At 52.2% G+C, this 21,409-nt stretch overlaps 1 protein-coding gene across 1 annotated transcript in view; it reads left to right on the forward strand.

Moving 5' to 3' along the window:
- The window catches only part of LOC140429483 (uncharacterized), a 313,043-nt gene that overhangs the window by 129,635 nt on the left and 161,999 nt on the right, over positions 1–21,409 (forward strand). Inside the window, exon 5 of the mRNA XM_072516535.1 lies at positions 432–509. Coding sequence (XP_072372636.1) covers positions 432–509 — 78 coding nt within the window. The remainder of the gene's footprint in view (positions 1–431; positions 510–21,409) is intronic.

Consider the following 21,409-nt stretch of genomic DNA (forward strand, 5'->3'; position numbering starts at 1 on the left):
ATCAGGACAAAAATGTGATTCATTAATAGCACATTCTAATGCTTTTTAAATTGACTTTCTTTGTAGACTTAACACAAATCAATGGTTATTCAAAATATTTACGATCATACGCTTGCATGTCAGATTGTCTGCAGCTTCAATGGTGCTACATGCAGTAATAAGTTATACCTGAAGAAAATATTTCAGCATTGTCTCTCCCAAGGGTATACATGTAACAAACCATAATTGAGTACCAGTTTGCATGATGGTTGCAGATCTCCAAAAAGGTCAAATTCTGTTCAGACTCGCTTAGTATTTTAATGGGAGTTTTAATATGTCAGACATTTCTCTCAGAATAGTGATATCTGTGGAGAACTAATAAGCTATCCTGATTAAATTATCTGTGTGGGATGGATTTTTGAGCTAATTTGATCAATTACTTTGTGTTACAGAGGTCCCCAGATGAGACAGAAGCCAGTGTACACTCTTTGGCAGATGACGAATCAGTGCAGTCAACACATGCTGTCAAGGTAATGAACACTCTTCTTCTTGTCATTTTTCTTCTTTATCTTTTAAAACAGAGTAACATCCAGTTGGCCCCAGAGAGAACTTAAGATGTATTTCAGTTATATATTATGCAGACTAAGTCTGGAGGTACGGTTACACTCCTGGCTAACTGGGCAGTTAATATTTCTTTTTACATTTGCACAATATTGATAGAGGCAAAATCTGGGATTTGTATCCAAGTACTGGATAAGCATTTCTGATGCCTGCACTGCACTAACAATATTACAAGCCTCTTTAAATTAGGCTTATATGTTTGCTTTCATCAGCAAAATGTGCATGTAAATAGAAGTAAGTGACATTTAAACTGCAACAAAAGACAGTGTAATCCTGCCTTTTATTGCCATGTGACAAAAACCTGTTTGCTCATAACCCAGCCCACACTTAGTAAGCTATCTTCTGGACTGTTGATGTCCTGCACAACAAATAAATTACCTCTGGCAGTAATAGATGCATACAGGTGGATGTAGCCTTTTTGTGTTTTGTTGCCTTTCTCTGCTCATGGGCATCCTATCACCCAAAACGTTGTTCCAGCAATCTGCTACACTGGTAAGCTACCTACTAATATCCATTGAACTCTTTTTTTAAAATAATATAAATAACTTATAAAGCACTTTGCACATAATATAATATCTCGGGGTGCTCAACTGAGCAGTAAGATGGACTAACTAGGAGAAATTTAAATGGGAAAAGATTGGTTTCTCGGAGGCATTTGAAGGGAGAAGATAGCAAGACAAAATAGTTGCGTGAATGATAGGGTGAAGTGGAGGGAACGGGGAACCATTAGTAATGTGGAATTGGAGTGTAAGATGTAGCTGAGACTATAACATGAAGTGATCACTTAGATAGGACCGAGGAGTGATTAGGAGGCTGAGTTGAGCATCTTTAACTTGATTTACTCAACTTCAGGAACCAAAGAAGCTTTGGAGGGTAGGTATGTAAAATTTAAATCCATATTTCTATTAATTAGCATTTATTTTCAGTTCAGACGCTAACAGATATGTTCTGATTTATAAATAACCCACCAAAAGGGCAACAGCACAGTAATGGTCTTTGATGGTACAGGACCATATAATTCAAACCAAAGAAACAAACAAATAAGCACAAATACGATTGAATTGCCTGAACGTTCAGGGTGGATTCCCTCCAGGCAAGCATTGCAGCAAAACCCAGCATTGCAGACTTGTTCAAGTGAGAATGGCAAGTGGACATGAACGTGACTGCACCACAAAAACTGAAACAAAAAGGCTGCCGCTGTGAAAACGTGTTGGAAAATCCAAAAATACAAACATTTTTAAAAAGTAGAATAAATTTGATCGGATAAATTTTTAAAAGTTTGAAATCATACTGAAAAAAAAAATCTTAGAAACAAGTAAAATCTACCTGATGCTTAAAATGTTTCGTGTTAAGAAATGTTCAAAAAATATTAACCTTTAAAATAAGGTGGGTTTCCTCATGAAGTATTTGCAAATTGAGAGTAGGTTTCTTATGCTTGAAAACACAGGTGTAAAATTTAAAGGTTAATTCATTTGGAATTAGTGGGAAACTCGTCAAAATTCTCAGCACATGAGGCGAAATTCTCCCGAAACGGCGCAATGTCCGCCGACTGGCGCCCAAAACGGCACCAATCAGACGGGCATCGCGCCGCCCCAAAGGTGCGGAATGCTCCACATCTTTGGGGGCCGAGCCCCAACATTGAGGGGCTAGGCCGACGCCGGAGAAATTTCCGCCCCGCCAGCTGGCGGAAACGGCCTTTGTTGCCCCGCCAGCTGGCGCAGAAATGACATCTCGGGGCGGCGCATGCGTGGGAGCGTCAGCGGCCGCTGACAGTTTCCCACGCATGCGCAGTGGAGGGAGTCTCTTCCGCCTCCGCCATGGTGGAGACCGTGGCGGAGGCGGAAGGGAAAGAGTGCCCCCACGGCACAGGCCCGCCCGCGGATCGGTGGGCCCCGATCGCGGGCCAGGCCACCGTGGGGGCACCCCCCGGGGCCAGATCGCCCCGCGCCCCCCCCCAGGACCCTGGAGCCCGCCCACGCCGCCTTGTCCCGCCGTTCAAAAGGTGGTTTAATCCACGCCGGCGGGACAGGCAATTTATCGGTGGGACTTCAGCCCATCCGGGCTGGAGAATCGAGCGGGGGGGCCCGCCAACCGGCGCGGCCCGATTCCCGTCCCCGCCGAATATCCGGTGCCGGAGACTTTGGCAACCGGCGGGGGCGGGATTCACGGCAGCCCCCGGCGATTCTCCAACCCAGCGGGGGGTCGGAGAATGACGCCCATGGTATTTAAAGCAGCAAATCTTTGGGAGAATTGTTTGTAGCCCCACTGCAATATTTGGATTAGCACACTGTAGCATGTGAAAACTCTGGAATTTGGGAAGAACACCTCTGACGTCCTGTAGTAGCAAATGCTAAACGTCCCACAGCTACTGTCACTGGAAAATCTAGCCAATTGAATTCACTATTCTAACTTACAGTTCCTGGTTCGGACACTGCGCTGTTCATTAACAATGCTCCAATCAGATTGGTTATAGGAGATGCATAGATGCTTGCCATGTTAAAACAGAACCCGGATGCCCTTTAGAGAGAGCAGTGCCACTTTGATCTCTAATTTAATTTATTCTTTCATGAGATATGGGTGTGACTGGCAAGGCCAGCATTTCTTGTTTATCCCTAATTGCCCTTGAACTGAATGGCCCGCTAAGCAATTCAGAGGGTAGGTAAGAGTCAACCACATTACTGAGGATCTGGAATCACAGGGAGGCGAGAGCAGATAAGAATGGTAGATTTCCTTCGTGAAAGGACATTTGTGAGTCAGATGGGTTTTTAGGACAATTGATGATAGTTTCATGCTCACCATTACAGAGAATAGCTTTATATCTATTAATTAAATTTTAATTCCACCAGCTGCCAAAGTGGGATTAGAACCCACAATCTTTGGGCATTAACTTGAGCCTCTGGATTACTAGCCCACTGATATTACCATTATGTCTTCATCTCCCCCTAATTTACAGCAACTTCCAGGTGAAAGGTTATAGAAATTAAGGGCAGGATTTTCCAGTCCTTCCCACTGGTGGTATCTTCCGGGCCCCCTGAAGGCAATCCCTTGTGGCGGGTTGCGCAGTGGCGGGACAAACGAACCATACCAAACGCCATAGAATGTGGTGGGATCAAAAAATCCCACTGGCAGCCAATGGCAACCCACGTCCACCACAGGAAAATTCTGGCCTAACTGGTTCAACTTTGCTGAATTCACACTCAGCATGGAGGTCTGCATTTAGGATGGAATTTTAGGGTGCCCTCCACAACTTTGTCCTTTTATTCCTTGCAGAAACATGGTGAGTCTGTGCGCAATTGCCTGATGTACAGCAAGGCTTTATATGCTGGGAGTCTGCATTCAGAAAATTGGCCCAATAGTTTGTACTCAGAAATTCTTGGTAATGAGATTGCTGCTAGCTTCGTGAATGTAGCGCACAAAGACTCCGAGAGACGAATAGAGTGAAGTCGATGAGGCTTTATTAAGCGTGACTGTTCCCCCGCAGTTCAGTAGTAGACTGGCCTGTGGGGGAGGACTCCTGGTTCTTATACTCCGCCTTCAGGGCGGAGCTAGAGGTCAACGGCCAACCAGGACCCGGGATCTGTCAGCCAGTGACATCACGGCTTCACAGTCCCACATGACCCCTAATGCATACTACCACATTCACCCCTTGTTAAAAATGAACCCGGCGGGGTGATGCTTCGCATGGTGGTAAGGGTTTACAAGGCTGGTCCTGGGAGGAAAACTTTCGCATGTTATTACAGTATGTACAAGGTTTTTTTTTGTTTCAAACTATTTACAGTAATCATCAGGAGAAAAAGACAAAATGTTCTCGTTAAAAGTCCACATATTGTAGTGTTAGATCGACGCCACGAGTCGGTCGGGCGGTCTGGTCGTCCGTGTCGATCGCCTCCGCCCCGGTGGTGGTGGTGGTGCTTGTTCCGGTGTTGTCGTCTCCGGGAGCCTTACGGTTTCAGCTTGGGCTTCACTCCTGGTCGGGCCTGGGAGGAGGACCGATCCTCCTGGGAAGGGGGGCGGTCGCGGGGTGCGGCGGTGGCAGGGAGGGGGTGATTGGTGTCGGGGGGGTGTGTGTGTTGCCGGCGGGCGCCAGATCTCGCAGGGAGACCGTGTCCTGTCGGCCGTCGGGGTACTCCACGTAAGCGTACTGCGGGTTCGCGTGAAGGAGGTGAACCCTTTCGACCAACGGGTCCGACTTGTGCGCCCGCACATGTTTTCGGAGCAAGTTGGGTCCTGGGGCCGCCAGCCAGGTCGGCAGCGACGTTCCAGAGGAGGACTTCCTGGGGAAGACAAGGAGGCGCTCATGAGGCGTTTGGTTAGTGCTAGTACACAGTAGTGACCGGATGGAGTGGAGGGCGTCCGGGAGGACCTCCTGCCACCGTGAAACTGGGAGGTCCCTGGACCGTAGGGCCAGTAGGACGGTCTTCCAGACCGTGCCGTTCTCCCTCTCTACTTGCCCGTTCCCCCGGGGGTTGTAGCTGGTCGTCCTGCTCGAGGCTATACCGTTGCTGAGCAGGAACTGGCGCAGCTCGTCACTCATGAAGGAGGACCCCCTGTCGCTGTGGACGTATGCGGGGCAACCGAACAGTGTGAATATGGTGTTCAGGGCTTTAATGACTGTGGCCGCGGTCATGTCAGGGCAGGGGATGGCGAATGGGAAGCGGGAGTACTCGTCCACCACATTAAGGAAGTATGTGTTGCGGTCGAAGGAGGGGAGGGGTCCTTTGAAATCCAGACTAAGGCGTTCAAAGGGGCGGGAAGCCTTAATCAGGTGCGCACCATCCGGCCTGAAAAAATGCGGTTTGCACTCTGCGCAGATGTGGCAGTTCCTTGTGACTGTACGGACATCCTCCAAAGAGTATGGGAGGTTGCGGGACTTAATAAAGTGGTAGAACCGAGTGACCCCCGGGTGGCAGAGGTCCTCGTGGAGGGTTTGGAGGCGGTTAATTTGTGCGTTGGCACATGTGCCGCGGGATAGGGCATCGGACGGCTCGTTCAGCTTTCCGGGACGATACAAGATCTCGTAGTTGAAGGTGGAGAGCTCGATCCTCCACCTTAAGATCTTGTCGTTTTTGATTTTGCCCCGCTGTGCATTATCGAACATGAAGGCTACCGACCGTTGGTCCGTGAGGAGAGTGAATCTCCTGCCGGCCAGGTATTGCCTCCTTTTCCACTGAGGAGTGGCGGATTTCTGAAGCGTGGCGGGTTCGGGAGAAAAAGGCCACGGGTCTGCCCGCTTGGTTAATGGTGGCCGCTAGAGCTACGTCGGAGGCGTCGCTCTCGACCTGGAAGGGGAGGGACTCGTCGATGGCGCGCATCGTGGCCTTTGCGATATCCGCTTTTATGCGGCTGAAGGCCTGGCAAGCCTCTGTCGACAGAGGGAAGGTCGTGGTCTGTATTAGGGGGCGGGCCTTGTCTGCATACTGGGGGACCCACTGGGCGTAGCATGAAAAGAACCCCAGGCAGCGTTTTAGGGCTTTTGAGCAGTGCGGGAGGGGAAATTCCATGACGTTCCATACGTTCGTGGTCGGGGCCTATTATCCCATTGCGCACTACGTAGCCCAGGATGACTAGCCGGTTGGTGCTAAAAACGCACTTGTCCTCGTTGTACGTGAGGTTCAAGGCTTTAGCGGTCTGGAGGAATTTTTGGAGGTTGGCGTCGTGGTCCTGCTGATCGTGGCCGCAGATGGTTACATTGTCGAGATACGGGAACGTGGCCCGCAACCCGTGTTGATCAACCATTCGGTCCATGTCTCGTTGGAAGACCGAGACCCCGTTTGTGACGCCAAATGGGACCCTTAGGAAGTGGTATAATCGCCCGTCTGCCTCGAAGGCTGTGTACTTGCGGTCACTTGGGTGGATGGGGAGCTGATGGTAGGCGGACTTGAGGTCCACGGTGGAGAAGACCTTATATTGGGCAATCCGATTGACCATGTCGGATATGCGGGGGAGAGGGTACGCGTCTAGTTGTGTGTACCTGTTGATGGTCTGGCTATAGTCTATGACCATCTTTTGCTTCTCCCCTGTCTTTACTACTACCACCTGTGCTCTCCAGGGACTATTGCTGGCCTGGATTATGCCTTCCTTCAGTAGCCGCTGGACTTCGGACCGAATGAAGGTCCGGTCCTGGGCGCTGTACCGCCTGCTCCTAGTGGCGACGGGTTTGCAATCCGGGGTGAGGTTTGCAAACAAGGATGGGGGTTGAACCTTGAGGGTTGCAAGGCCGCAGATAGTGAGTGTTGGGTATTGGGCCGCCGAATTTGAAGGTTAGGCTCTGTAGATTGCACTGGAAGTCTAATCCCAGTAATGTGGGGGCGCAGAGTTGGGGAAGGACGTAGAGCCTGTAGTTTTTGAACTCCCTCCCTTGCACCGTTAGGGTAACTATGCAGAAGCCTTTGATCTGTACGGAGTGGGATCTTGCAGCTAGGGAAATCTTTTGTGCGCTGGGACGGATGGTCAAAGAACAGCGTCTTAACGTGTCGGGGTGGATAAAGCTCTCCGTGCTCCCGGAGTCGACCAGGCATGGTGTCTCGTGCCCGTTTATCAGCACCGTTGTCGTCGTCGTCTGGAGCGTCCGGGGCCGTGCTTGGTCCAGCGTCATTGAAGCCAGACGTGGTCGTAATGGTTGAGCGTCTTCTTCGAACCCCGTGGAGCCGTCGACACTGGGGTCCGTCGTTGCCGTCCAAGATGGCGTCGGGGGTGAACAAGATGGCTGCCCCCATGCATCGCACATGGCTGGGGGGTCACAAGATGGCGGCGGGGGTGGACAAAATGGCCACCCCCATGCGTCGCACAGGTCTGGGGTGGTCCAAGATGGCGGCGCCCCTCCTCCCCTCGTGGTGGCCGGGACCCAAAATGGCGGCGCCTGCGGGTCGCACATGGGGCGCTGGGGGGGTTGGGGAGCGTTAAGAACACGCAGGACTCCCTCTTCTCTGGGGGTTGGGGAGCGTAAAAGGCGTGCAGGGCTCCCTGTTCTCCTGGGACAGCGGCGACCTCCCGGGACCGGCACACAGCCGCGAAATGGCCCTTTTTCCCGCAGCTCTTACAGATCGCTGCGCGGGCCGGGCAGCGCTGCCGGGGGTGTTTCGCCTGGCCGCAGAAATAGCAGCGGGCTCCCCCGGTGCGACTTGGCGTTTGAACCGCGCAAGCCTGTGGGGTGTCCGGGGGGGGGGGTGGGTGTGTCGCGACGGGTGCGTACGGAGCACAATGGGCTGCCGCGCGGTCGGGGCCGTAGGCGCGGGTGTTTCGCGCGGCCACGTCCAGGGAGGCTGTTAGGGCCCGTGCCTCTGAGAGTCCTAGCGACTCTTTTTCTAAAAGTCTTTGGCGGATTTGGGAGGAGTTCATACCTGCCACAAAAGCATCGCTCATTAACATGTCCGTGTGTTCATTTGCGTTCACCGGCGGGCAGCTGCAGGCCCGTCCCAAAATTAGTAGCGCGGCGTAGAATTCATCTATCGATTCTCCGGGACTTTGCGCAGGAGGAGGAGGACAACGACGGGGGTGAGTCACAAGATGGGGATACCGATGTGGATGGGGAGGATGAGGAGGGGGAGGTGGTGCCACGGCGCCAGAGGCGCCCGATGTAGCCTTGTGTCTACCGGTGCTGCATGTCCTTCGAGGACCTGCCGGACAGGGCATGCAGGAGGAGACTCCGGATGAGCCGGGAGACCGTCGCCCATATCTGCTACATGATGGCACAACTGGCACCGCGTGGAACCGGGGGTGGACATGCTCTCCTGGTGGCCGTCAAGGTTACGGTTGCCCTGAACCTTTATGCCATGGGATCGTTCCAGTCGCCGAGTGGGGACCTGTCCGGCATCTCCCAGGCATCAGTACACCGATGCATCAGTGCAGTGACGGATGCCCTGTATGACATCGCGGCCCGCTACATCCAGTTCCCTGTGGACTGGGCCCACCAGAATGCCTGGGCAGTGGGATTCGCTGCCGTGGACAGGATACAGGATACCGGGGGCGATCGATGCGGTGCACGCCACCGTGTGGCCACCAGCGGAGAACAGGGACGTGTTCATGAACAGGAAGGGGACCTACTCCATGAACATTCTGGTGGTCTGTGACCACCAGATGAAGATCTTGCACGTCTGCGCCCGGTACCCGGGCAGTGTACATGACGCGTTTATCCTGGCACAATCGTTCATCCCCGCCATGTTCGAGGGATACCCCCCCCCCCTCCAGTACCCGTCGGAGTGAGTCGGCTGCATCGTTGTGGCCTGCTGTGTCCTGCACAATATAACCCAGCAGAGGGGCGATGTGCTGGAGTTTAATTAGAAAGGTTATATACACGTGCCCTAGCCCTATAACTAAACTGTGCCCTGCACCCGTGCCAACTTACTAGGTGTCTAACCTCCTGGCCTTACGGGCCCCACCACTACGTCTCTGTGCCTCCCCAGACGGTACAGCAGGAGTGAAGGCGGACTGCTGAGACCCCTGCCCTGCGACTTGGCTCCCTGTTGGCGCTCGTTTCCTGGGGCGCCCCGGCCTGGATGGGCCAGGCTGCTCCTCCGGCCTCCTGGATGGCCTACCTGTTGGCTATGTAGTGGGCACCAGTCAGTGTCCCAGAAGCCTCATCACTAAAGTGCCCAACCGAGGTGATAGTCTCTGCGATGGTGGAGGGTGTGGGAGACAGCAGTGCCGAGAAGTCAAGGTCGTCGACGGAGCCAAAGTCCGGGGTCTCCTGCGTCGACCCCTGGCCCGATGGTCCTTGAGTCGCCCCCGTCTGCGTGTCACTGTCCGGTCTGTCAGTCCTCTGGGTTGCCGTGCTCTGTGTGACAGTCCTCTGTGTGTGAGTTTCCTGTGTGTCTGTCCTCTGTGTGTCAGTGTCCTCGGTGTCATGTGCATCTGGATCCTGGTGTCCGTGTCCTGGCTTTTGGTGTCCTGGGTGACTGTCCTCTGGGTTTCAGTGTCCTGGGTCTCTGTGTCAGTGGAAGGGCTTCCATGGCGTCTGGCCTCCCCGCCGTGGCCTGCGTCCCTGGGGCCACTGGGCCTTGCACTGACCGTGGACGTGCAATGCCAGACGGTTCGGATCCACCGGCGGCTGGCCCTGTAAGACACAATACAGCATGTATCATTAGACTGGAGGACAGCGGTGAAGGGCTGCAGTGGGGCATGGGGTGAGCGGAGTGCAGTGGGGCATGGGGTGAGGGGGTGCAGTGGGGCATGGGGTGAGGGGGTGCAGTGGGGCATGGGGTGAGGAGGGTGCAGTGGGGCATGGGGTGAGGGGGTGCAGTGGGGCATAGGGTGAGAGGGTGCAGTGGGGCATGGGGTGAGTGGGTGCAGTGGGGCATGGGGTGAGGGGAGTGCAGTGGGGCATGGGGTGAGGGGAGTGCAGTGGGGCATGGGGTGAGGGGGTGCATTGGGGCATAGGGTGAGAGGGTGCAGTGGGGCATGGGGTGAGGGGGTGCTGTGGGGCATGGGGTGAGGGGGTGCGGTGGGGCATGGGGTGAGGGGGTGCGGTGGGGCATGGGGTGAGGGGGTGCAGTGGGGCATGCGGTGAGGGGAGTGCAGTGGGGCATGGGGTGAGGGGAGTGCAGTGGGGCATGGGGTGATGGGGTGCAGTGGGGCATGGGGTGAGGGGAGTGCCGTGGGGCATGGAGTGAGGGGGTGCGGTGGGGCATGGGGTGAGGGGGTGCAGTGGGGCATGGGGTGAGGGGGTGCAGTGGGGCATGGGGTGAGGGGGTGCAGTGGGGCATAGGGTGAGAGGGTGCAGTGGGGCATGGGGTGAGGGGAGTGCAGTGGGGCATGGGGTGAGGGGAGTGCAGTGGGGCATGGGGTGAGGGGGTGCAGTGGGGCATGGGGTGAAGGGGTGTGGTGGGGCATGGGGTGAGGGGAGTGCAGGGGTTATGGAGTGAGGGGAGTGCATTGGGGCATGGGGTGAGGGGAGTGCAGTGGGGCATGGGGTGAGGGGAGTGCAGTTTGGGCATGGGTAAGGGGGTGCAGTGGGGCATGGGGTGAGGGGAGTGCAGTGGGGCATGGGGTGAGTGGAGTGCAGTGGGGCATGGGGTGAGGGGGTGCAGTGGGGCATGGGGTGAGGGGGTGCGGTGGGGCATAGGGTGAGAGGGTGCAGTGTGGCATGGGGTGAGGGGGTGCAGTGGGGCATAGGGTGAGAGGGTGCAGTGGGGCATGGTGTGAGGGGGGTGCAGTGGTGCATGGGGTGAGGGGGGTGCAGTGGGATGAGGGGGGTGCAGTGAGGCATGGGGGGATGGGGTGCAGTGGGGCATGGGGGGTATGGGGTAAGGGGGGGGTGGAGTCAGGCAGGGGAGTCTCACTTGCTGGTTCGCCTCCGACCTGACAGCCGGCAACCTCATTGTCCTTGGCTCTGCCTGCGAGGTCCAATGCCCTCTGCTCATGGACGGTGAGGGGGTGCAGTACGGGTGGACTCCCTCCGGTTCTCTCCCGCTCTCTGTGGTTGTGGGCAGTCTTATCCTGGGGTGGTGGGGAGAGGAGGGAATCAAACATAAGTGTTAGGCGGTCCGACACAGGCAGCGCTGATGTTGGGTAAATGATGGCATGGCAGCACGGGGCACCCGGCCAAAGCACCTGGCATGGGTGGGTGCAGCACATGTGGGTCAGGTCGGGGGTTGCGCCGTCCCCCTGGGGGGTGGGGGGGGCACCTTTCACATGTGTGGGTGGTATGCAGGGGTGGTGACAGGGGCACGTCACTGTGTACTCACCCTGCCTGCCCTCATAAGGTCGTACATCTTCTTCCGGAACTGGTTGCCGATACATGGGGTGTGCCCCACGGTGCTGAAGGCATTGCCCACCTCCCTCCACAAACACCGGACGGTGCTGCGCGAGTGGTGGTGTCCACGTTGTCATGATAAGCACTCATGCACATAATGAGATACAGACAGGCAGTGACAGACACCCAGTACAGCCAATCAACACACAGGGCAGAACACAACCAATCACCAGGCAGAACACTAGGGGGGGGTTCCCACTATAAAACACACGAGGCATCAGCACTCTGCCTCTTTCCACTGGTGACAACTGTAGTGACAGTCAGGGTGTAGATATCAGTTAGCACCTTCTACACGTGGTTCAGAGCTAGTCTGGTCTAGTTAGTTATAGTTAGCACACTTAGATTAGTAGAGTGTCAACCCACAGCAAGCTGTGTGCACTGCTCCAGAAGTTCAATAAATCGTTTGGAACCAACGTCTAGGTTTGGAGTCTACTTTCCAGTACAACTGCATCCAGTTGCAGTCCGTGTTACCCTAGGGTGAATACACGACACACGTCAGGGGTAAGGACCGCCCTCCTCTCCTCCACCATGCCCAGCAGCGTGTCCAGGTCGTGGACTCCCCCCCCCCCCCCCCCCCCAGCAGCGTATCCCTGAACCTCGGAACGGTGGGCGGCGGCCATCTTGTGGGTCTCGGGACTGAGCGCCGCTCGCGCACCTTAAGCAACACGGTCCAGCGTCATTGACGTGTCGTGCCTATCCAACGCCGGTCTGGTGCCGCTCCCCCCCCCCCCCGCTTCTCGCGCCGCCCGCCCTAGCCCCTTTTGCTGGCCAGAATTGCTACTCACAGTGGCCCGTTCACGCCGTCATAAAGGCTCCAGTTTTTACGATGGCATCAACACTTAGCCACTGGATCAGAGAATCCCGCCCACTGTTTAGTCCTGCATCTAACAGTTAGGTCTCAATCTATCACTAGAATCATAGAATTTACAGTGCAGAAGGAGGCCATTCGGCCATCGAGTCTGCACCGGCTCTTGGAAAGAGCACCCCACCAAGGTCCAGACCTCCATCCCATCCCCATAACCCAGCAACCCCACCCAACACTAAGGGCAATTTTGGACACTATGGGCAATTTATCATGGCCAATCCACCTAACCTGCACATCTTTGGACTGTGGGAGGAAACCGGAGCACCCGGAGGAAACCCACGCACACACGGGGAGAATGTGCAGACTCCGCACAGACAGTGACCCAAGCCGGGAATCGAATCTGGGACCCTGGAGCTGGGAGCTGTGAAGCAATTGTGCTATCCACAATGCTACCGTGCTGCCCACTAATCTCACATAAGTTGGCGGTGGGGCTGCTACAGTTGATCTCAGTATATCTGAACTGAGTAAGGGAAAATCTGTCTAATAGCACTAGTCATGCTGAATGAGATAGAACTTGTCTGTTGAAGGAATAATCTGGCTCCTATCAAACAATTGCCCAGCTTAGTGATGCCATTTTTATTGCCAAGTTCAGAATTCACCCACATTGAATGCATCTAAGAGTTGTGTGAAATATAGGCTGAAACTACTCAATCTCTTCTTGTAAGACAATTCCCTCATCTTGGGAATCAATCTAGTAAACTTTTGTTGCAATCCCTTTAAGGCAAGTACATCCTTCCTTAGGTAAGGAGACCAAAACCGGAAGCAATATTCCAGGTGTGGTTTTACCAAGGCCCTATACAAACTCAGTGAGACTTATTTACTTTTATATTCTAATCACTTTGTAACAAAGGCTAACATACTATCTGCTTTCCTAATTGTGCTGTACTTTCATGATACCTTTGTGATTCATGCACAGGAAATCTATTTACATTTGTGAAATCAGTATATAGATTATGGACATCTGTGCTACCTTTGCGCTCTTAGTATTTCTTAATTTTTCTTACCCTACCGCTAGGTGCTTCCACAACATCCACAGCAGAGGTGGAGGCAGCCTGCTGACTGCTACTCCCTGATGTCTGTGATGAACTTGGTAAGCATCCTCTGGATAGCCCTGGCCTGCTTTGGATCTCCTGTTGTGGAGCAAGTGCACCCTCCTCGGTCTGTGCAGCTGCAGATGATGGAGTCACAGGCAGAGGGGATTGGAATTGGCTGTACACTCTCGGAGTAGGTAGATGGTCCAGCTGACGGTGCTCTTCCGAATGGGTGTCCGAGAGCCCCTTTCTGACTATTTGTGGAGAAGGGCACCTGGAGTGAGGTTCAGTTGCCCCGTCCACCTCTTGCTTAGCCACTGATGGATCCCACCTATAGCTAGAGCATGGAATACAGATCCAAGTGAATATCAGGCGCAATGTCCTGGACTAAGGTCTCCATTGCAATCGGCATCATACTAATATTGAGCTCAGTGCACTGGCATGAAGGCACTATAACACCAAACTGAGCACAGGCGGATTCTCCATCGGCTGTTGCAATCTGATGGCAGCATCTGACAACAATACCTGATGTTCCCATGTCTTTCTTTGCTGTGGTGATGGCCAAGTCCAGAGGCTCGTCATCTGACTCGGATTCTGCAGGGCATGGCTCCATCTGTCCTCAGAGTGTTAGTGCCCATGGATGTCCGTAGCTCCATTTACTGTGGACCCAAATCTGCTGTGTTCAGCAGATTGTGATCCTGAGCTTGCTCTATGACTAGGTCCCACCCAGCTGTGTGTCTCTTCACCAGTGGAGGACATGGCTGAATGATGTAATAGCTCTACATCCAGTGGGTCCTCCGGATCCTCTTCCAAGGTGGTCTGAGCATTGGGGCTGACACACTGGCTGCCAGTGAGCCTCTTCCTTCTTCTATTGTGGGATAAAGGATGTCCTAGTATTCCTCAACTGCTTCGAGACGTGCCCCCAGCACATTGTCACTGAACTTTGGGACAGTAGGTTTCCTACCTTTTGGGACCATCACTTGCCATGACCAGTCCTGTCGTGTTAAGCACACTGAAATAACACGGGCTGCAACTGGATGCAGCCTGAACTGAAAGATACTCCAGACCTTGAAGTTAGTTTAATCTGATTTACTGAACCAGTAGCACAGTTAGCACAGTTCTCTATGAGTTCGACTCTCTGCTAACCTAAGTGTGGTTACTCTGTCTGACTGAACCAGACTAGCTCTTAGCCACGTGCTGGAGCTGTTGTGTGATATATACACCCTGACTTACTCTGTAAATGTCCCCAGTGGAAAAAGGCAGTGTGAGTGCCTCTTGCCTTTTATAGTGGGAAACCACCCCCAAGTGTTCCGCCTGCTGATTGGTTATGTCCTGTTTTCTGTGTTCATTAGCTGCCTGTCTGTATCTCATTATGTGCATGTCTGCATATCATGACGTCTCCCCTTTTGAAATGTTTTTCTGTAGCATATGTGAAAGTATTTACGTGTGTAGGCCGAAAAACTAAATTATTTACATACTATGGCAGCTGGGAACATATGTACATGTGAAAACAGGTTTCTAATGTGCGAAAACAGAACATAGCAAACAAAACAAATGTTCATAAGTCCAGTCTCTGGGACTTGCATCTGATCCTGGTCGACCGCCGGAGAGGTGGTGGTGGGGATGACAGCGCCTTGATAGGCGGGTTGGAAGTCTGACTGGTGGCCTCGTGGTTCGAGGTGTCAGGAGGTGGCACAATAACAGATGGAAATAACAAAGAATGTGGTTGCGGGCGGGCAATTGTGCGCAGTGCCCATCTGTTTCGCCGCACAACAGAGCCATCAGCCTCATGCACAACATACGATCGAGGAGCAGCCTGTCGAACAACAGCTGGAGCTGACCAGCCTCCATCAGGTAGCTTGATGGTAACAGCATCCGCCGGGGATAGCACAGGCAAATCGGTGGCATGAGCGTCATAGCCCTGCTTTTGCCGGTCCCTGAGTTTCTGCACCTTCTGCAGCACCGGGAGATGATCCAGGTCAGGCAAGTGTATGGCTGGAAGAGTCGTCCGCAGGTCCCTGTTCATCAGGGGTTGAGCCGGAGACATGCCGGTAGACAGAGGGGTTGCCCTGTACCCAAGCAGTGCAAGGTTGACGTCAGAAGCAGAATCCGCGGCTTTGCAGATGAGCTGCTTCACTATGTGCACTCCTTTCTCAACCTTCCCGTTGGACTGTGGGTAATGTGGGCTGGAAGTGACGTGGTTGAACTAATATGACTGGGCAAATCTTGACCACTCTTGGCTGCTGAAGCAAGGACCATTGTCACTCATGACAGTGAGTGGAATACCATGCCTGGAGAACGTCTCCTTACAGGCCTTGATGACGGTCTTGGATGTGAGGTCCGAGAGCTTCACAACTTCTGGGTAGTTGGATAAATAATCAATGATTAACACATAATCACGACCATTGGCGTGAAAGAGCCAATGACCACCTTGGACCACGGGGAGGTCACGATTTTGTGCTGCTGATGCGTCTCCTTGCTCTGTGCTGGCTGGAAGCGTTGACAGGTCGGACAGTTGAGGACCATGTTCGAGATGTCCTGACTAATCCCAGGCCAGTAGACAGCTTGCCTGGCGCTGCGCCTGCATTTCTCGACACCCAGATGTCACACATGGATTTGCAGGAGCACCAAGCTCTGGAGACTGAGTAGAATAACAATGCAGTCCAGCTTGAGGAGGATACCATCTGTCATGATATTCAAACACACACATCATGATAGACACACCAACAGACAAATCAGAACACACAACACCACAACCAATCACAGACAAGGACAGGGACAGTATAAAAGGACAAACACGACACCTGGTGGCCAGTAGAGCTGGAGACCAGGACAATGACAGGACCTGTTACACTACACACTCAGGGAGACACCACGTGCAGAGTATCCAGACCGAATTGTATATAGCAGTTGAAATAAAATAGAGTTGTACCAAATACAACTGTGTTGGTTCATCTGTGCATCAGAGCACCCAACACCACACCATCAACCACCGTCGGGTCGTCCTTCACATTGAAGAATTGAGGGCACTGCCCTTTTTGCCAGCCATTGGCGAGGTGGCGAATGACACGCTGCAGAAGAGGGTCTTTGGCTGTCTCGTCGCAAATGCGAATCACCTTTTCATTCGACGCAGGGAGGTTGCTGGCCCACAGCCGCACCTGTGATTCAATCGGTTGGATGAATGCCGGCGGGTCAGCAGGCAAGGTTATGGAGCGGGACAAGGCATCCGCAATAATGAGCTCCTTGCCAGGCATGTACACGAGTTCAAAGTCGTACCTTCTGAGTCTGAGGAGGATGCGCTGCAGCCGGGGCGTCATGTCGTTCAGGTCCTTGTGGATAATGTGGACCAGAGGCCTGTGGTCCGTCTCGACGGTGAACATCGGCAGGCCGTAGACATAATCGTGGAACTTGAGAATTCCAGTGAGAAGGCCCAGGCATTCCTTTTCAATTTGGGCGTACCGCTGCTCGGTGGGTGTAATCGCCCGTGATGCGTAGGCAACCGGTGCCCAGGATGAGGTGTCATTGCACCGGAGCAACACCGCGCCAATGCCGTCCTGCCTTGCATCTGTCAAGATTTTAGTTTTCCTGTCAGGGTCAAAAAATGCCAATACAAGGGCAGTGGTGAGCTTGGCTTTCAGCTCCAACCATTCTGCTTGTGAGCTGCCTGCCACTCAAAGGCAGTGGACTTTTTCACCAGATGTCTGAGGGCCATGCTGTGTGAGGCCAGGTTTGGGATAAACTTGCCCAAAAAGTTTACCATTCCTCGGAAGCGCAGCACCGCCTTCTTGACTTCAGGGGTGTTCATGGTTTTGATGGCCTTGACCTTGTCTGTGTCCGGGCGCACACCCTGCTGAGATATCTGGTCAACAAAGAACTTAAGTTTCTCATGCCAAAGCCCTGTTCAGCTTGAAGCCATTGGCACGGACACGGCGGAATACCTGCTGGAGACGAGAGATGTGCTCTTCGGAGGTCGTGGACCATATGATAACGTTGTCCACATACATACGAACCCCTTCAATGCCCTCCATCATCTGCTCATGATTCTATGGAAGATCTCCGAGGCCAAGACAATGCCAAACGGCATACGATTATAGCAGTACCTTCCAAATAGTGTGTTGAAGGTGCAGAGCCTTCTGCTGGACTCATCCAGCTGGATTTGCCAGAATCCATGTGACGCATCTAACTTTGTGAAAGAACGGACGTGTGCCATCTCACTTGTGAGTTCCTCCTGCTTCTGGAGTATTCCCGGTAGTATTCCCGCATTATATTCTGGTTGAGATCCTTGGGATCAATGCAGATGCGCAGCTCCCCCAAAGGCTTTTTTACACATACCATCGAGCTGACCCAGTCAGTCGGTTCTGTAACTTTGGAAATTATGCCCTGGTCCTGAAGATCCTTGAGCTGCGCCTTCAGGCGCTCCTTCAGTGGAGCCGGGACCCGGCGTGGTGCGTGGACCACAGGCATGGCATCAGTCCATAGCAGGATCTTGTACCGATATGGCAGAGTGCCCATCCCGTCAAACACATCCGGATACTGAGTGAGGATGTCATCAATGCCGGCTTGAAGATCCACGTTGGGGGAGGTCATTGTGTAGACCCACTGCACAAGGTTTAGCTGCTTGCATGCATGTGCACCGAGCAGGGAGGCCCTGTCTGGCTTGATGATTTCAAACCTTAGCCTTGCGTGAATGCCCCTGTTGGAGACAAGCAGATGGCAGGATCCCAGTGCTGTGATGGCATTGCCGTTATAGTCCAGGAGCTGGCAGGCTGCTCGAAGGAGCTTGGGTGGCTTCTTGATGCGGTTGAAATCTGCCTGTGAAAGGAGATTGGCAGAAGCATCTGTGTCCAGCTTGAACTGGATAGAGCATTGATTTACTTGCATCACTGCACGCCGTTCGTCCGCAGAATCCACAGTGAGGATGGACAGGCTTCGTGATGATGTTGGTGAGGCATGTTCACGTGTGGGAATGATGCCCACACGGTAGGGGGACTCTAGGCAATTGTCCTCTGGATCCGTTGTACTGCCAGGATCAGAATCCTGTAAACCTCGTTGTACACTACGAACGTGCCTGCATTGGAATTAGGAGCCCTGGCCCTTGACTGGTGGTGCAAACCTGCACAAGGCTGCATACTGTCCAGGCTTTCCGCAATTTAAACATCGCCTGCCTCTTGCAGGGCAGCGTTTCTTTAAGTGGGTGGTGCCACAGTTCCGGCACGTCATGGTGTCGTTACGCTCCGTGAGTCGTCGCACATGCGCAGTGCGTTCGGCAGATGTTCGCACTTGCGCAGTGTGGTGATCGGCCGCTTCGTTATCCCACCCACATCGCGCATGCGTGGGGCTCCGGGAAGAGCGCGCAAAATGGCCACTTTCATCAATGCTGAGGCGCTGCATCCGGGCAATGGCCTGCACACTCTCTGCCTCGTGGGAGGCAAGTTTCTCATTTTCAGCCGATTTGTATTGGGAATACCGATTTTTGGCGTGCTCATGCACTGTACATGTTTTAATCGTGACTGACAGGGTCATATACTTGATTTTTAAAAGCTGCTCTCTTAGAGGATCAGCGTGCACTCCAAAAACGATTTGGTCTCTGATCATGGAGTCAGCAATATCACCAAAGTTGCAGGACAGCGCTAGTAGATGGAGATTAGTTAAGAAAGAGTTGAAAGATTCATCTTTACCTTGTAGGCGTTGTTTCAATGTATAGCGCTCGAAGATTTCATTGGTGTCCACTTCACAATGACTATCAAACTTGTCCATGATGGTTTGAAACTTTGTCTTGCCCTGGCCTTCGGTGAAGTTAAACAAATTGAAGAGTTGGATGGCTTGATCCTCCGCAGTTGAGAGGAGAAGCGCGACCTTTCTTTCACCCTCGAGGTCTGAGGCTTCGATGTACAGCAGAAACGTTTGCTTGAAAGTCCGCCAGTTGGCACTGAGATCGCCGGAGGTCCGCAGCTGTTGAGGAGCCTGGATCTTCTCCATGGTGCCGGGATACATTTGCTGGTCGTCACGGAACAGATTGAGGTAAACCACCTAGGGATAGCAGTCTTCTGGTACCATGTCGTGTTAAGCACACTGAGATAATACGGGCTGCAACTGGATGCAGCCTTAACTGAAAGATACTCCAGACGTTGAAGTTAGTTCAATCTGATTTATTCAACCTGTCACACAGTTAGCACAGTTCTCTGTGAGTTCGACTCTCTGCTAACCTAAGTGTGATTACTCTGTCTGACTGAACCAGACTAGCTCTTAGCCACTGTGCTGGAGCTGTTATGTGATATATACACCCTGACTCACTCTGTAGATGTCCCCAGTGGAAAAAGGCGGAGTGTGAGTGCCTCGTGCCTTTTATAGTAGGAAACCACCCCCAAGTGTTCTGCCTGCTGATTGGTTATGTCCTGTTCTCTGTGTTCATTAGCTGCTTGTCTGTATCTCATTATGTGCATGTCTGCATATCATGACAAGTCCTAGGATGCAGAGAGTGAATGATGTGTTCTGGTACAAATAGTCTGATGAGGTCATGGCAGGACGGACAAATCCCAGCCCATCCTGCCACGAGATACAACGTTATTCACATTCGTGTTTAAAAGCGGACAATGTGGCACAGAAACCGCCATACCAGCCGGCAGGAAACACTCCACTCTTCACGCCCTCCACCGCATTTAGTCTCCGGAGCGGAAAATTCCACACGACGTTCCATCTGCCACATATTTTCGCCATTTACTTAACTATCATTTACTTTACTGTCTATATCATTTTATAGTGTGTTTACATTTTCCTCACAGCTTACTTTCCCATCTAACTTTGTATTGTTACCTTCAGTCCTCTCATCTAAGTTATTGATATACATTGTAAACACTATAGCTGAGGTTCAGGGACAGATCTTTGTGAGAACGCACTCATTACAGACAATCTGAAAATGTCTCGTTTATTCCTGTTCTCTGTTTGCTCTTTACTAACCAATCCTTAATCCATCCATGTATTATCTCTGATCACATGACTCTAACTTCATATGAAAATCTCTTTGCATGGCATTCACCATTATTCCAGGTTTGTTGCAAATTGAGTTTGTTCAGGCTCTATGAAGATTAAATTCCTCCAAAATGACTATGTTACCCTATTGTTACAACACCTCTATTTTCCTGTTTTATACTTTGCCTAAACTACAGCGATTTTTACAGAGCCTATAAATTATATACACCAGTGTGTTCTATTTCATGATGTTTCTGAACTCCATCCAAACTCCAAGGGCTGGATTTTGACTACTGAGGAAATTTGACCCACCTTGATCAAATGTGTCCTGATTTCTGAGATTTTCATTTGGGAGTGCGAGTGCAGGATGACGTAGGGTCTGATGACCCTGGAAGCAGATTCCAGGAGGACACGGGGGTGGGTGGGTGCCAAGGTGGACTGGTTAGAAGGCTTGCCTCAGTTCTCTGGGACTTGGTCCTAGTTGTTTTCAAAGATTGTAGGCCTACTAGACCTCAACCCTCATCCCTTAGAAAAAGATCCCCATGGCCCCTCATATTACCTTGCCAACTCAATTTCAACTCACTCAGCACTCGCCATGAGCTGACCTTGGGAGCCATGAGATGTAAAAAAAATAACACATTTCTAAAAAATTAATATAGGTTTCAGTATGCAGACTTGATTGTGAAAAAAACTCCCATTCATGAAAGCATCAAAGTTTGTAAATCTCTTCAAGGCCGTTAATCTCTTATAAAAATATATTTCTGTTCATAGTCTCTTTCATCCATTATTCAAATTATGAACTTAGAACCTCCTGCTTTAGGGAAATGTCACAAATAACTTTATTGAAACTGCTCAAAATGATACTACAGTAACTTGCCTGTCAATCAAAGCAATTGATCTTTGATCTTTAAAGCAATCCAGCAGGTTTTTGGAAAAAAAATCACAGCCCTTTTTTTGCAGTATAAATATCAGGGATTTTGATGGGCGGCATGATAGCACGGTGGTTAGCACTGTTACTTCACAGAGCCTGGGACCCAGGTTCGATTTCTGGCTTGGATCACTGTCTGTCTCCACGGAGTCTGCACATTCTCCCCGTGTCTGCATGTATTTCCTCCGGGTGCTCCGGTTTCCTCCCACATAGTTCCGAAAGACATGCTTGTTAGGTGAATTGAACATTCTGAATTCTCCCACAGT

The sequence above is a fragment of the Scyliorhinus torazame genome, chromosome 9 (genome assembly GCF_047496885.1).
Source record: "Scyliorhinus torazame isolate Kashiwa2021f chromosome 9, sScyTor2.1, whole genome shotgun sequence".
NCBI classification, from domain to species: Eukaryota; Metazoa; Chordata; class Chondrichthyes; order Carcharhiniformes; family Scyliorhinidae; genus Scyliorhinus; species Scyliorhinus torazame.